Source organism: Hyaena hyaena, unplaced genomic scaffold (genome assembly GCF_003009895.1).
Source record: "Hyaena hyaena isolate Hyena2069 unplaced genomic scaffold, ASM300989v1 scaffold_373, whole genome shotgun sequence".
NCBI lineage: Eukaryota > Metazoa > Chordata > Mammalia > Carnivora > Hyaenidae > Hyaena > Hyaena hyaena.
In genome coordinates, this window is record NW_024081005.1 from 1,199,122 (window position 1) to 1,215,068 (window position 15,947).

The window sequence follows — 15,947 nt, forward strand, 5'->3', positions numbered from 1 at the left end:
CTAAAAGTAAGATAATTTATATTAGCTGTTCAAACACAAGTGCAGATTGCTAATATAAAGATTTTAGCTCGTATACAATGGAGAAAAAAGAACAGAAACAATACAGATCCTATTTATTTAATTCTCATGAAAATAGGCTCCACAGATCCCTTTTATGTGTGAGAAATCAAGCAGAACAGTGCATATTATTAATGTACACATATCTTTTTTAAACATTCTTGTTTTAAAGCATTTAAGGGACCACCTGAGTGGCTCAGTCAGTTAAGCATCCAACTCTTGATTTCCACTCAGGCTATGATCTCATGGTTCATAGAATTGAGCCACACTTCGGGCTCTGTGCTGGCAGCAAGGAACCTGCTTGGGATTCTCTCTCTCCGCCTCTCTCTGCTTCTTTCCAGCTCGTGCCACACACATACTCTCTCAAAGTAAATAAACCTAAAAAACAAAAAGCATTTAAAAACGTTAATAGTTCTCTGTACAATTTTTATGATCTTTAAATTTGGCTGTTGCTGCTATCAATAAGTTTTGAATTAGAAGAGATCTTGGAATACATATCCCTGAGCAAGTGAAGATTTAATAACTGAACCAAGATCACATAACTAGTTAATGATAGAGTTTCTGTCATGGGAGGTTGTAGATTTCCATCTAGATTTTGGAGCTCCAGTCTAAGAATTTCCAACTACATGCTACTTCATAATTTTTTTAAAATCTGTATTTGTATTTGTACTATATGTATATGTACTAACAAATCTAGTATTTGTTAGGTTAATAGAGCAATTGCAAGAAAAGAAATTGCTAAATTTCACTTTGTCCTTTTAGGCATGCAGGGAGGCTCATTGAACTAATGGGGAAGATAGTTGCCTCCTTCAACCTCGGATGTATAGCCCTTTCCTTAGTTCCTCAAAAGGAGCCTTTACCCAAATCGCATTTATAGCATCTCCTTAGCTGACATCAATCAGCCAGCTAACACAGGAGAGACCAGAATTTGGTACTGGAAGGAATCTAGATACTATTTAAACCAAACCTCTCATTTTCAAAAGCTCAGACTAGACTAATTTGCCACAGGAGATACATAATTTATAATTTATAGCAGAGCTGTATTTAGAATCCAGATCTCTTGAAATCCAGAATAAGATTTTTTTTTTCCACTCTGAATTCAAGCAGAAACCAGATACATTTCAAATACATTGTTTGGAAAATTTTTTACTGCCTGAAAAGTTGGACATTCCACTAACCACCTAACAAAACCCTCAGTTAAGTCTCTTCCTAATAAAATTATGTAATTTTCAGTACAGTAAAACATGATAGTACAATGAAAAAAGGCTCAAATAAGGCACTTTTGGTTCTTTCTGCAGCAGACCACACTGGATAAAGGTTAAGATGGAGCTCTCTATTGTGTCGCATGGTTTGTTGTGGTAGTGTTTTAACCAGGCTTTCCTATGGTAGCATCTGTAAGACAGTTATCCTGTAGCTGGCAAGATCAGATAGTAAACTATTAAAAAGCTGTGCTTGGCATTGAATGTTCTGATTTCCTTGGGAACAAAACAAGAAAGGAACAGAAAAGACCCCAAGAAAGAAACTATACTTGAAGTTTAAAAATTATAAATATAAAGTCATTCCTCTAATTATTAAGTTAACAATCGTTCAGATGGTTCTCTGCATACAGAAAGCATTAAGGATGGGCCAGGAAGAAACAGTAACAGTTTTCTCTTGTGGAAACTAGTTTTAAAATGTGATGTCACTTTTTTTTTTGGCTTTATTCTTTTCACTTCTTTCACCTCAGTATAGGACTATCCTAGTCTACTCGTTTCTTCTTCCTTGTTCCTGGTATCTTTTTTCCACTTCTCTACTCCATCTTAATATCTGAGAAATTGTCTGTTTTCTAATAGAAGTATCTGTCGCCATATGTCTTGTGTGTAATTACCACACACTCCGTATCTAACATTGCCGAGTGGGTTGGCAGCACATTCCTGATTATGAGAGATTGACTTGGAATCAGTACTGTGAGTGTAGTATGAACAGTACTCCACGCCCTGGGTGGGGACCATGAATACCATTTTGCTTCCAACAGTCAAAACTCCTCTGTATTCTGTAAAAATACTAGAAGAGAATATGAAGAATAGATATAATTAAATCCTTCAAAAGTGACTGTGGTTAAATGTTACTATTTAAGGAGTTTTAAGTCAAACTACTGTACATCAGCCTTAAATATTGTTACAGAAGACAATATTGTGACCTCTGGTCTAGCCTAATTTTGCTGTTCTATGACTGCCTTGTGAATGCAGTTTAAACTCTGTGTTATGCAACTAGAATATGTAAACACTAAAGTATGTGAGCCTGTTATTATTGAGGCACCTTAATGTTTCATTTTCAATCTTCATGAGAAGATTGAATTTGAAAGCTCATATGTTTTTGTAGTTGCATTTTAGAAAAGCAAGAGGGTGGGTTTATAAATATTACAGTTCACCATGTAGGATACTTCTAGGGACGTGTTATGAGAGAGAAATTTTTTTCTCAAAACTTCTCTTCTAAAATCCAAAACTGATAAAGATTAACTATTCAGTTTTTATTTCTTCATCTTATGTTGTTATTTGGATTACTTAATGAACTAAAATAATTTAACATTCAGTTTCTATTTCATTCATATCAGTTCCACAAACGTAAATATAAATAAGCAGGGATTTTAGGTGATTTGGTCAAATACCGCATTTATTTCAGGTATTGATAATAAAATATATCTGATATGATACAAATATATTTTGTATCTATGAACAGCACACTATTATAGATGGAATTAACATCTTGGCCAGAAAGAATCAAGTGCCCAGTCTATTTCTAAGACTGAATTTTAAAGAGATTTATATTTTAGACCAGCAGAACTTCCTCAGTGAAGGAAATGTTCTATATCTACAAGGTCCCAACTCAGTGGTTACAAGCCACATGTGACAGTTGAGCACTTACATTGTGCTGGCTAGTGCATCTGAGGAACTGAATATTTCATTTACATTTACATAGCTATATATACCAGCGGCTGCCATATTAAAAGAGTACAGCTTCAGACCATTCTCGTATAAAGTAAGTCCAATATAAAATACCAGTATTCAAATGAGGGAAGCTTTAGTTTGAGAAACATTTGGAAAGGAGAATAAACGATTTACTTCCCTTCTTTGATTTATGCATTTTGAAAGAATGGAATTACATTTTAAACACTAAAGAAAGTTGATAATGAGACAAATACAAACTTTCCAATATCTATATTCATAGTAACATAATATTGATTTTTGAGTCTACAGAAATCACAGCCTATTTTATCAAAAACTAGGGACCTAATTTAAATTGAACTCATACATAATTAACATGAACCCAGTTTGGCTTTGGAGTAGACACCCAAGAAGCATAGATTGCTATGTTTTAAGAAAGATTTAAGAGGCATCATACTAGCAACAGTATCATAGTAATTTTTCAGACCTAGCAGTTTAAATCTCCAAAGTATTTCTTCATTCCATCCCAGTCTCTCAAATCCTTGCTCCCATGGACTATGGAAATAGCTTTCTAAATTGCTATTTCAACTACCATTTATGTCTTTCATTTTTCTGCCACACAAATCTGAATAATTTCTTCTCTGCCTAGCCATGAACTTTTCATCATCTGAGCAGGATAAAATTCTAGCTCCTTAGATCATGTCTCTCCAGTCTCATCCTTTTTAGCATTTCCCATCTCACACCCCACACCAATACCATGTGGTGAATTCCCTCAGTCTCTCTGTCTCTCTCTCTCTTCCCCTTCTTCCCTCCCTCCAGCCAGTTCTCCATTTCCATGACTTTATTCATACAGCTTTCTGCCTTAAGACTATCAGAGCTTTCAGGCATTTCTGGTTCAGGAAGCTTTCTCTCACCTTCCCAGTTTAGGATGATGGCATGTTTTTTCATTGAAATTACTTGTTTTGAGGAATTTGTTTCTCTTTCTATAGATATCAGAAATTTGGCATAGGGTAATTCATAACTGTACCCTTAGTATCTACCACTATACCTACATTTAATCTAAACAGTATTGCAATATAGTTATTAACATTAAATATTTGGTATATGCTATTTCAGATATGTGATACAACAATATTTTCTGGTGAATTGTGCATAGTGAGCGGAAATCCTTCTCCTGTGTTTTGTCCAGCTTCAATAGAAGTTGTGGCCTGACCAACCAACAGTAAAGACAGTCAATTTCATTTAGAATTCTGACTGTTCGTTTGAAAGATTTAGAACAGGCAATAAAGTCATAACACAGGATCCTGGAGGATGCTAGAGGAGTGGTAGCCAACCCAGATGCAAGACACAGCCTAGACTGGTGACTGCTACATTGCACATGACTCTTAGGAGGGAACTGGAGACTTCATTCTTTTTACTGTTCCTGCTTTGCACAAATTTTACATCTATAAAGTAATTTATAGTTCATAGAGCATTTTCCCATTTATCTTTCCTCAATTACATATATTTATATTTGCATGAGTTCTGTCCCTCCTGTTTAAAAAATGTTTTGATCATCTCTAGCTCTTAATGGGGTATAGAACATGTTTAATTCATAGATCATGTTGCATGGTGTATGAATCCAGTGGACTCTTGTGAACATATAAAAGGTATAATCTTTAATCTCTAAAAATTAATCCCTTGAAAAGAAAGCATAAAGAAAAACATTTCATATATGAAAACATAATATCATTATTTTTGTTGCTCTGGTTTATTTGAAAACCGAAATACTTTGTTAGGGCTAATAACCTTAAAAATGCAAGGTTTAAAATATTTTTTGTAATTTAATTCCTGATGCTACAGTTGTCTGCGTCTCACTTTCTGCATGTTAAATGTCTAAACTTGAATATGTGTCACTCATAAATGATTACAGTTGATGCTTGGTTAGGTTCATTTTAATGTGAAGATTCTAAATTTGAATGTTTCACCTGAAATAGCTTTATATAAGCTCAGAATATTATGCAAATCTTCATAATACCCTAAATATTAAAAGTATAGTTCATGATCAGGTACCACAACTATATGTTTAAAGTGTTAAGTGTGAAAAAAAATTTAACTGAAGTGTTAAGTGTGTTAAGTGTTAGTGCAAATTGTGACTCTTAGTTGTCAAGAACTTATGGCTAAATGCTCTAGCCTATTGAAAAGCTGCTTTTCATTGATACTATAAGTGGAGTCTATTAGAGTTGGAGTGAATTTTGTTTAAATGATCAGGTTACAGGGGCACTGAGTGTCTCGGTTAAGCATCCGACTTCAGCTCAGGTTATGATCTCACAGTTCATGGGTTCAAGGCCAACGTCAAGCTCTGAGCTGACAGCTTAGAGTCTGGAACCTGCTTCAGATTCTGTGTCTCCCTCTCTCTCCTTCTCCTTCCCCCACTTGTGCTATCTCTCTCTCTCTCTCAAAAATAAATAAGCACTTAAAATATTTTAAAATATTTTAATAAAAAAATAACGGGTCAAATTTCAGCTAAAGAATAATAAAATATTTGTCAGATTTTCATATCTTGTATTCTTACAAGAAATACCATACTCTTAATTATGGTAAAAAAAAGTGCTAGAAACTAAAAGATCTCTTCAGTTGTCAGAGTATGTATGATTACTGAATCTTTGTAACTAGACTTCTCCCTAAATGTTAGTTATTTAAACCATCCTTCTGTAGACCCTATTCTTCTCAACCTCTCACCACTGTTCTACAAAATGTTTTTGCGAGAGAACATATGCCCATGTATTTTGTCTGTTTCTACAGATAGATTCACATACACCCAATTTAGTGCTACTTTTTTGGTAAAAGGAATCAAGACTGATTTTACTATTTTATTTATTCTTTTGTACTTGTTATTATTTATACACTAAGGTTCTTTCCTACAGCTTCATTTTACACATTTAAAAACTAACTATTCATAGGAAATCAAAGAGAAGGAAATTGATTGTTAAAATGAGGAATAATCATGACCCTAAATGGACCCTAAATGACTTGTTCAGTGTAGGTTTCATTTAAATGTTTACTGAGAAATTTGCAAACCAACAAATTAGATATTGAATGTAATTTTATCCCACAAAAGCCAAATATAGTTCTGCAATTATAATGGTGAAAGCTTAACATTTTGCTATAGTTCAATGAAAGTGGCCATATGTCCATTTTATAAAATATATATTTGATTTTTTTAAATTTAAATTTTAGTTAACATACAGTGCAATATTAGGTTCAGTGATAGAATTTAGTTATTCACTACTAACTTACAACACCCAGTGCTCCTCACAAGTGCCCTCCTTAATGCCCATCACCCATGTAGCCCACCTCTCACCCACCTCCCTCCATTAAGCTTGTTCACTATCGTTAAGAGTATCTTGTGGTTTATTTCCCTATCTCCTCTTTCCATCCCCTGCCTTCCCATTCACCTATTTTGTTTTTTGAATTCCACATAAAGTGAATGGCCAAATAAGATTCCATTGTATATATGTACATCTTCTTTATCCATTCATCAATTGATGGACATTTGGACTCTCTCCACAGTTTGGCTATTGATAGTGTTGCTATAAACATTAGGGTACATGTACCCCTTCAAGTCTGTATTTTTGTATCCTTGGAGCAAATACCTAGTAGTGCAATTGCTGGATTGTTCTATTTTTAGTTATTTGAGGAACCTCCATACTGTTCCTTTATTTTAATTTCTTTTTTTACATTTATTTATTTTTTTTAATTTTTTTTTTTTATTTCTAGGAGAGAGAGAGACAGCATGAGCAGGGGAGGGTCAGAGAGAGAGGGAGTCACAGACTGAAAGAGGCTCCAGGCTCTGAGCTGGCAGTCAGCACAGAGCCCAACGCGGGGCCCAAACCCACGAACCGCGAGATCATGACCTAAGCGAAAGTAGGACACTTAACCGACCAGGCCACCCAGGCACCCCTACATTTATTTATTTTTGAGAGATAGAGACAGATTATAAGTGGGGGAGGGGCAGAGAGAGAGGGAGACACAGAACCTGAAGCAGGCTCCAGGCTCCGAGCTATGAGCACAGAGCCTGACGCAGGGCTCAAACTCACAAACTGAGATCATGACCTGAGCTGAAGTTGGACGCTTAACTGACTGAGCCACCAAGCCACCCCACCACCACACTGTTCTTAAGAGTAGCTGCACCAGTTTGCATTCCCACCAACACTGCAAGAGCGTTCCCCTTTCAGTGCATCCTTGCCAAAACCTGTTGTTTCTTATGTTGTTAATTTTACCCATTCTGACAGGTGTGAGGTGGTATCTCATCATGGTTTTGATTTGTATTTCCCTGATGATGAATAATGTTGAGCATCTTTTCATGTGTCTGTTAACCATCTGGATGTCTTGAATATTGTTAATAGATCTACGCACATCATTCAAGAATGTTGGCATTCATGGCATTCATAAAACTTTGTAGTACACAATAAATACTTAGGAGCATTTCTTTGTTTAAAAAAATAGTCTAACACTTTTTAGTTAAAATAACAATCACCAGGTTGTTTTGATCTGGGTATGTGATGATTTATTGTACTCTCTGTTTTTGTGTCTGTATAGAAGTTTTCATAATAAAAAAGCTGGTTTTCTTTCTTAATCACTCAATTAATACCACATTCTTGGGATCTAGAACAAATCTTAAGTGCTTATATTATTACATATATTAAATATATATATTTAAATGTAGATAGAAAACATGTCTGTGGTATTTGGATCCTGCAAAAAGAAAGGTTCTCAATAATGTTAGGACACCTCATAGATAATTAGGAACTACCCTTCTGCAGACCAGAACAGAGGACAAAAGCTTCTCTGGAACTAGTTAGTGTCTACTGGGTGTCTTCAAGTAGGTCATCTCAGAAGGCCAAGCCATGTTCCTGTCAGATTATTTGATCTGTAAGCATGCAAAACGTGGGGCGCCTGGGTGGCTCAGTTGGTTAAGTGGCCGACTTCGGCTCAGGTCATGATCTCACGGTTCGTGGGTTCAAGCCCCGTGTCGGGTTCTGTGCTGACTCCCATCTCAGAGCCTGGAGCCTGTTTCGGATTCTGTGTCTCCCTCTCTTTCTGACCCTCCCCTACTCACACTGTCTCTCTCTCTCAGAAATAAATTTTAAAAATTTAAAAAAAAAAAAAAAGCATGCAAAACGTGCCTCTCCATATACACCAATGCAAGATACTGTCTTGGTGAAGGATAGGTTTGTAATAATTTATGTTTGTACTGAATTTTATAAGAATTACTGAAATGGTTCAATTTATTACTTAATTCAGAAATAGAAAGCCTATACTTTCAAAGGCTAGCTTTGCTCGTAAGCATGACTGAGTAGTAAATATTGCCTGGAACTTTAATCTGGCCATGCCATTACATGAAAGGAACATGGCTAAAAGCATTTTGAAAGAAATATTCCAGAATACGAAGCTTACAAAAGAGATTCGTACACTCTAATTAACATAGACTGCCCATTCCTACCCCAGTCTTAGAAGAAGAAAAAAAAACAGAAGTCTTCCCATCCCCTAGTACTGCTGCAAAACTAGTAATCGATTGCATGTTTCTGGAATACTAGTGCCCCATTACTATAAAGCAATAAAGGATCATAAGGCACTGCCCGCCCTCCCCCCAGGGTGTGGTACTGAGAACATTTACAGACCAACAGTTCATCACGGGAAAATGATTTGTTGTTATACTTTTAAGAGGGAATAATCAACACTGCATTAATTTGCCTCACAGAAGGAACCCAAGAATTATAAAAAGGAAAGAGAATATGGACACAAGAAATAATATAAGAACAATTATAAAGCACCACCAAAGAATGGAAATTTAAATTTAAATGTATTTACTATTCAGCAGCCATTTGGCAGAAATAGCTATGAAACAATAAATTCATTTAATGGGGGGTATGAAATTATTATTGCATGGCATAACATCTGAGAGAAGTTCTCTATTCTGTCTACTAAATAGGCTTATTGCAACTTTGTATTTTTCTTTGTAAGGTAAAAACCTTATTCCCTCTGTAGTTTTGAGTCCACTCCTTGGCCTTGTTCATTTTATTTACTGTACATTGCAATGCCAGGTTTATAATTTCTTTAAGTTACCTTGGAAAAATCCCTCAAAAAGTTAACATGGGGATTCTATAGCAATATAATAAAAAGTTTATTAGTGCCCCCTTGAAAATAGCAGTTCTTAAGTAATCATTTAACTATGTTCATTAAATTTAAATAGAATTAAACAAAACCATTGTTTAATGTCTTCTATAATCTTTTCAAATAACATCTTAAACCAGAGGAATTTTTTTAAGTTATCTTATTTACTGTAAGACTTCCTTGTGGTAGAATGGAATCATTTTTTAGAAGTATTGGTAAGTCTTTGGATTTTCAATCCCAAAGCCCTTTTCACTAATTGTAGTATTATTTAATACTCATTTTCAGTGTGTGTAAAGCTGAACAAAGTAGGAGTCTTCTATGTCATGCTTACTGTTCAAGGTAAACATTGGCACAAGAACAAGGCGCAACTTCCTCTCAATTCCATGGCCATTTTTACTTCTACTCTTCTCATTTTTTTAAAGTTTTAGCTCAGCATGACTTCCCGATCCTGCCAGCACATCATATCTGTCTTGGTTCTACATGCCTGGGTTCTATGGTGCCATTTGACTATTTCATTCATTTCTCCATCTCTTTTTCCTTTAGCAATCTCTGCTGAACACCTTGTAGCACAGGAATAATTCATTTTGCAAAGCTCTTGTTCCAAGCTTGCAAACTAATTAAAATGAATCCCTCACATGTCTCCTTTGTATTCTGTCATACATCCCATTTCTCCCCTCAATTCCAGGAGTTTCCCATGGTTTTCCTTCTCTACTGCCAAAAAAAAGCCACAGAGCCATTCTGATTGGTTCCAGTAAAATTCATGCTTTCTAGTGTAATCTAAACTCTCATGGCTGTATAAAAGCTTTCATGTGGTTTTTACTGACTCTTATCACATCCTTCATAGCAGAATTTCTTTACTCTTTTCAAGCTCCCAGCCACTTGCACCCAGGAGGTAATTCACTTTTTTATTAGTAGGAATAAGACTCTTCTGATATAAGTATCTTGGGATTCCTCCTATATTTTCACTCTTTCCCTTGTTCATCATTTCTTTCTCTTAAGAAAAAGTTCTTCCTCCTTGCCAAACTGATCATCCATGTGTGTTGGGGTGTTTTTCCATCTCCTGTCTCCTTCACATTTTTTCATCAATTTCCCCAGTATCATTTGCAATTTTAGTCTCTCCCAATCTGCAGGCTTATTTTCCACTGATTAACATCATGCTCAGACATTCCAATCTGCCACAAAGATTCAGATAACTCATCTAGTCTACTTTTTTTTTACATTGAGTTTTTAAAGCTCTATTTAAATGTGTTTTTGTATGTCTTGGGGAGTGGGTGGAGAGAGGTTTGTCATTTCCACCTAATTCTAACAATTCTAACAAGTATATCTGTGAGTCCACAGTATGAAGAGCCACTGCTATAAATGTAGTCAGAGACCAGGTTGTTAAACGCTTTGAATATCAAGCTAAGGAGTTTATAAACTATATTTTGAAGACTTTAAGAAAGGATAGCAATATGCCCAAATTTTCATTTCTGGAAAGTTCACGCTCTGTAATGTGAATCATAATATGAAATGGGCAAGATTGAAGAAGAAAGAATCTAGGATACATGAAGTAGTCCAGACATGAGATGAATAATGATCTATGACCATGAGTATGCTAAAGAAGAGATGAGCTAAAAACATTTAGAAGATAGAATTTTTATTTTAATGTGGTCCTGCCCACCTCATACAGGGCACACACTGCACAACCTCACAAAGAACCCCACACACACTCCCAATGCTTATTCATCTCATTCTATGGTGGGTCTAAACATCCTGTCTTGAATTATTTTGTACTTAAACATTTTCAATTATTTGAGCTGGGGACTGTGTCTTTCGGTTTTCTATCTCTTTATAACGTGTAACACAGAGAATTAAACATAGTAAGCATTCAAAAACTGCTTAATGATGATGTTTACATAACATCCACTCTATTCTCCTATCCAAGTAAAAACCAGGCCCAACCCTGCTTAGGTTCCAAGATCAGATGAGATCAGGGATGTTCGGGGTGGTATGGCCATAGACACATCCACTGTATTCTAAGAGCTTTGCATATATCACTTCCTCTAATGCTGACAACAGTGCTACTAAGTGTAAACTATTATGATACCTGCTTTTCAGATGAAGAAGTTGAGCCACAGGAAGCTTCAGTTACCTTCTTAAGGTGTCGCCCACCTGGCAAGTAGTGAGTTGAGATTCAAACCCAGGCAATCTGGTGTCATAGTCCAGGTTCTTAACCAGTATGCTGAACTGCCTCAAAATTGGAATCCCATTGTTTGAGTATCATCTAGCAACTGGTAATTTTAAAGCAATACATAGGGGTGCCTGGGTGGCTTAGTCAGTTGAGCGTCCGACTTTCGCTTAGGTCATGATCTCACGGTTCGTGGGTTCAAGCCCTGCATCAGGCTCTGTGCTGACTGCCAGCTCAGAGCCTGGAGCCTGTTTCAGAGTCTGTGTCTCCCTCTCTCTCTGACCCTCCCCTGCTCACGCTGTCTCTCTCTCTCTCTCTCCTAGAAATAAATAAAAATATTTTTTAAAAAAAAGCAATACATAAATGTTTTAGTCTCATAAGAGTAAAATGTAATATCTGATTTGTGTGAACAGTTCATGGATTTGCTTTCTAATGTTTCTGTTTTAATCCTTTTAGAACCAATTCGAAGATATAAAACTTACCACAGTGATATCTTTAGTACTTCCAGTGAAAGTCCATCTATTATTTCCTCTGAATCAGATTTCCTACAAGGTAAGAGGCATCTGAATAACCAAAATATTTTAAAGAATCCATGAATGTTCTTCTTTTTCAGCAGTGTTAAGATATAAGGTATCAAGGGCGCCTGGGTGGCTTAGTCGGTTAAGCGTCCGACTTTCGCTTAGGTCATGATCTCGCGGTTCGTGGGTTCGAGCCCCGCGTCGGGCTCTGTGCTGACTGCCAGCTCAGAGCCTGGAGCCTGTTTCAGTCTGTGACTCCCTCTCTCTCTGACCCTCCCCTGCTCACGCTGTCTCTCTCTCTCTCTCTCTCTCCTAGAAATAAATAAGAAAAAATAAAAAAAAAAGATATAAGATATCAAAAGAATAATTCTGTATAAAATTTAAAAATTATAAAAAGTTGCCAGTTACTTATTTTAACAATATTATAGGAACTTAATAGCAGTTTCATCAAACAACAATGTAGTTATTTTCATGATAGGAAATAATTCACTGTCTTCAAAAATAACTTGACTTACCTCTGAAGAATCTAATGACGTTATGTCATTAATTTGGTGGTATGAATATAATTTGTAAAAATTATCTTATTGGTAATTTTAAAGCAATACATAAAATGTTTTCATTTTAAATAAGTTACTTTATATTTTTATTACCTGGGTTATATTTTTTCATTCCTTTTTTTCATTCTTTAGTACGGAAAAGTGAAGCTTCAAAGAGATTTGAGTCCAACAGTGGTCTCCCAGGGGTAGATGAAACCCCAGGTCAAGGCCCGTCACAGAGACCGAGGTATGTGATAGGAGAAAACAGTAATACATTTCTAGTTATTGATAATATATTTCCAGTTAATAAGATAATTGAAAATTATTTTTTCTTTTTTTCTCCATTTTCTCTTTTCTTTCCCTCTTAATTCTTGGAAATTCATTTAATTATGTGAAAGACATTGTAGCAGTTTGAGTTGTTGAATCTTTTAAAATTAGAATTGGGTCTGATTATTTATAGTCTGTGCTCGAAATTAAAATTGTCAATATGAATATAAAATCACTTATTAACAGGAAGTTCTAGAGGCATGGCCTTAAGCGTCTGTGATAGTACACCTTGATTTCTAAGGCAATAATTTCTCTTTTGGAAGGTTGAACAGGCTCCACAAGCAGGTTTTTAGGGAGTATTATTTGTTGAATGAATAATCAGTAGGTTGCTACTAAGTAACCTATTATGTAAAAAGTTAATTATTCAGGACATATTTCCTGGCTTACAAGAGGTTAACTTGTGTTTTGTTTTGTTTTTAAGTCCAGTTTGGGCTGTTTATAGTTTATTTTCATACTGAAATACTCAACTGTCTAATAAGATGTTAGGTGTTATTCATGTGCTGGGCTTAGGATGGTAGTATAATAACTGTATATTGATTTACTCTGTTTAAACTGAAAAGTGTCATATCAGTAGTGAATATATTGCTGTGTATCCTTTTCACATGTGCACAGTTCCCTTACATGAATAAAGCATATTCTTAATGTTAAACATTAATTTGAAATGTGTAATGTTCTGTTGGAGAACCAGAGGTTGCTTTAGAATTTACTTAGAAACCATGGAAATCCTTTTAAATTTGATATCTCAGTTCATTTAATTCAAGTGCCACCATATACAAAAGAATCATTTGGAGATTAACAAAAACTTGCCCCTTAGCTAATTAATTCTGGCAGACACTGTTTCACACCCGTAAACTATTAATAGACCAGGTAACCCTAGCCCTGTGATTAAAGCAGACAATTTATCGAGGGTTTAGAATGCAAGTAATTAAATACATTGCACTAAAGTAATTCCTTTCAGCATTCCAGTTTTTATTAAACTTATGTCTTTTTTTTTCTCTTCCCTCTTACGCTTTTTAAGATAGTTCATGATACTTTATTTCCTTTGAGGAAAGTTCTAATAATTACTCATTTTCCGAAAGCAGTGCTATATTTGCATAATAGAATTTTATATTAATAGGACCCCATTGTGGTGAGACCCTGATTTAGTAATTTTGAACAAAGAGTAAGAGACAAAGATAGATTTATGCTTGATATTATACATTTTCTTAAAGACACAAAAGCATTTTGGGATGAACAGCAATAAAAAGCAAATATTGAAATGCACTAAACACTGGTGAATTGAAGGAGTCACCCTTGTCTACATATTTAATTTGGATAAAATTTATATAAATAGTATGATGCCCTTTAGGTTGATGAAAAGCATGAATAAAGATAACAACTGGAGAATTGTTAAGCTTATGATTTAAAAATTAATTGATTTTATAGTTCATTTGTTAGTTCTTTAAAAAATATATTCCTCCAAATAAAACTAAGTCATTTTGTGAGTTTTATTTCAGTTTTCTTGGTAAATGACCTCAAAAGATTATGAGAGAACTTTAGTTCGACTGTTTTTAATTTTAGGGGACTTTAATTTTAAGGCCACGTTAGCTCATAAAATTGTATTCTAATGATAAACTATCTTTCATTTCATACTTTAAGAGGAGAAAAAACCTCCATGTGGCATTCATAGCATCTTCATTAGATAAACACATACATAAAAAAAGTATTTCAAAAAGTAGATTCTTAAGTCTGTATATATTATATTTGATGTAATATGCTAAACTCAACTTCTTTTAGACAAGTCCCACCCTCTTTTTCTACCCACAGAAAAACACATTAACTAAAATACTCTAAATTCCTTATACAAGTGCAGGATTTTCTGAATGTGTACAAAGGTTTCTGATAACATCCTTAACATGCTGGCACACAATTAGAAGGTCCTGTTTTGTTCTTTAGATCATATATTTGTAAGCTATAAATAGTGTTGTATTTTGACATGTTTCATGCTTCTTTATAAAAATTTCCATTCCCTTTAGCTAGATTGAAATGGAAAAACAGATCCAGGCAGTGCTATTGATTTGTATCATAAGGGGTGGGGGGAAATTAACAGGAAACTATGAGTCAGATGCAGCAGAATGAGTAATTTTTTGATTCTGAGTTATCAAAAGTGCCTTTCAGTGACCAAAATGGATATTCAATGCTGCTTTCCCAAGAACATCTCTTGTTTTTTTCTATGTTTACTTTTGAAGTACAATTTGTATGTAGTACAATTCCGACTGCTTCTGAACCTACCTGCTTGGCAAGGTAGCCTATTTTTCTGACTTAAAACAACCTGTTCATTCATTCCTAAATGATCCACATTTTCTTAGTTTCATTTATTTGTTTGCTTTGTCTTTGCTTTTGTTTTATTTTGGGGTCTTTTTGGTCTCAAACTTTTTAGCCTTTATAGGAACTTCAACCAGATATTGTGTAGAGAGAGATGAAATGATAATTAGTCATTTTTGCTACCTATATGTAGCCCTGGTGTAAAAATAATTTTAACAAGAAGGGCAATATATTTGATGAAAATAACAGATGTGAGTTAAAATGTATAGATTCAAATTCTTATTTTATTATACTTGACATCCCTTAAGTGAGAGAGCCATAAAATTATATTCTGTCCTTTGCTCACGAAATGATTCCTGTGCACCTACCATGTACTGGGAACTTTAAGGTACTGAAGACAGAGCCATGAACAAGACCAAAAAAAAAAAAAAAAAGAATCAGATAATGATGGTGCTTTTAAGAAAACTGAAGCATGCTAAGGGAATAGAGAGTGCACATAGTAAGAGACCATCAACAAAATGAAAAATCAACCTACTGAATTGGAGAAAATATTTATAAGAAAGTATCTGATAAGGGATCATAGCTAAAATATAAAGAAATTATACAACTCAACCATCCCTAAGGCCAAATAATCCAATTTAAAAAGGGGCAGATAGACATTTTTCCAAAGAATACATACAGATGGCCAATAGACACATGAAAAGATGCTCAACATCATTAACCAGGGAAATGCAAATCAAAACCACAGTACGTATCATCTCATACCTGTTAGAATGGCTAAAATCAAAAAGATAAGAAACCAGCATTGACGAGGATGTGGAGAAAAAGGAATCCTCAGCCACAGTTGGTAGGAATGTAAAATGGTACAATCACTGTGATAAACAGTGTAGAGGTTCCTCAAAAAAATTAAAAATAGAACTATCATATGATTCAATAATTCCACTAGTAGATATTTACC

The 15,947-nt window shown here is 34.9% G+C and overlaps 1 protein-coding gene across 8 annotated transcripts in view; it reads left to right on the top strand.

Annotated features, from left to right (window-relative positions):
* Positions 1-15,947, top strand: part of PTPN13 (protein tyrosine phosphatase non-receptor type 13) — a 201,843-nt gene that overhangs the window by 104,855 nt on the left and 81,041 nt on the right. For all 8 annotated transcript variants that reach the window (XM_039250548.1, XM_039250552.1, XM_039250549.1 and 5 more), the window contains 2 exons: positions 11,761-11,856; positions 12,512-12,605. In XM_039250548.1, the coding sequence (XP_039106479.1) occupies positions 11,761-11,856; positions 12,512-12,605 (190 nt within the window). The remainder of the gene's footprint in view (positions 1-11,760; positions 11,857-12,511; positions 12,606-15,947) is intronic.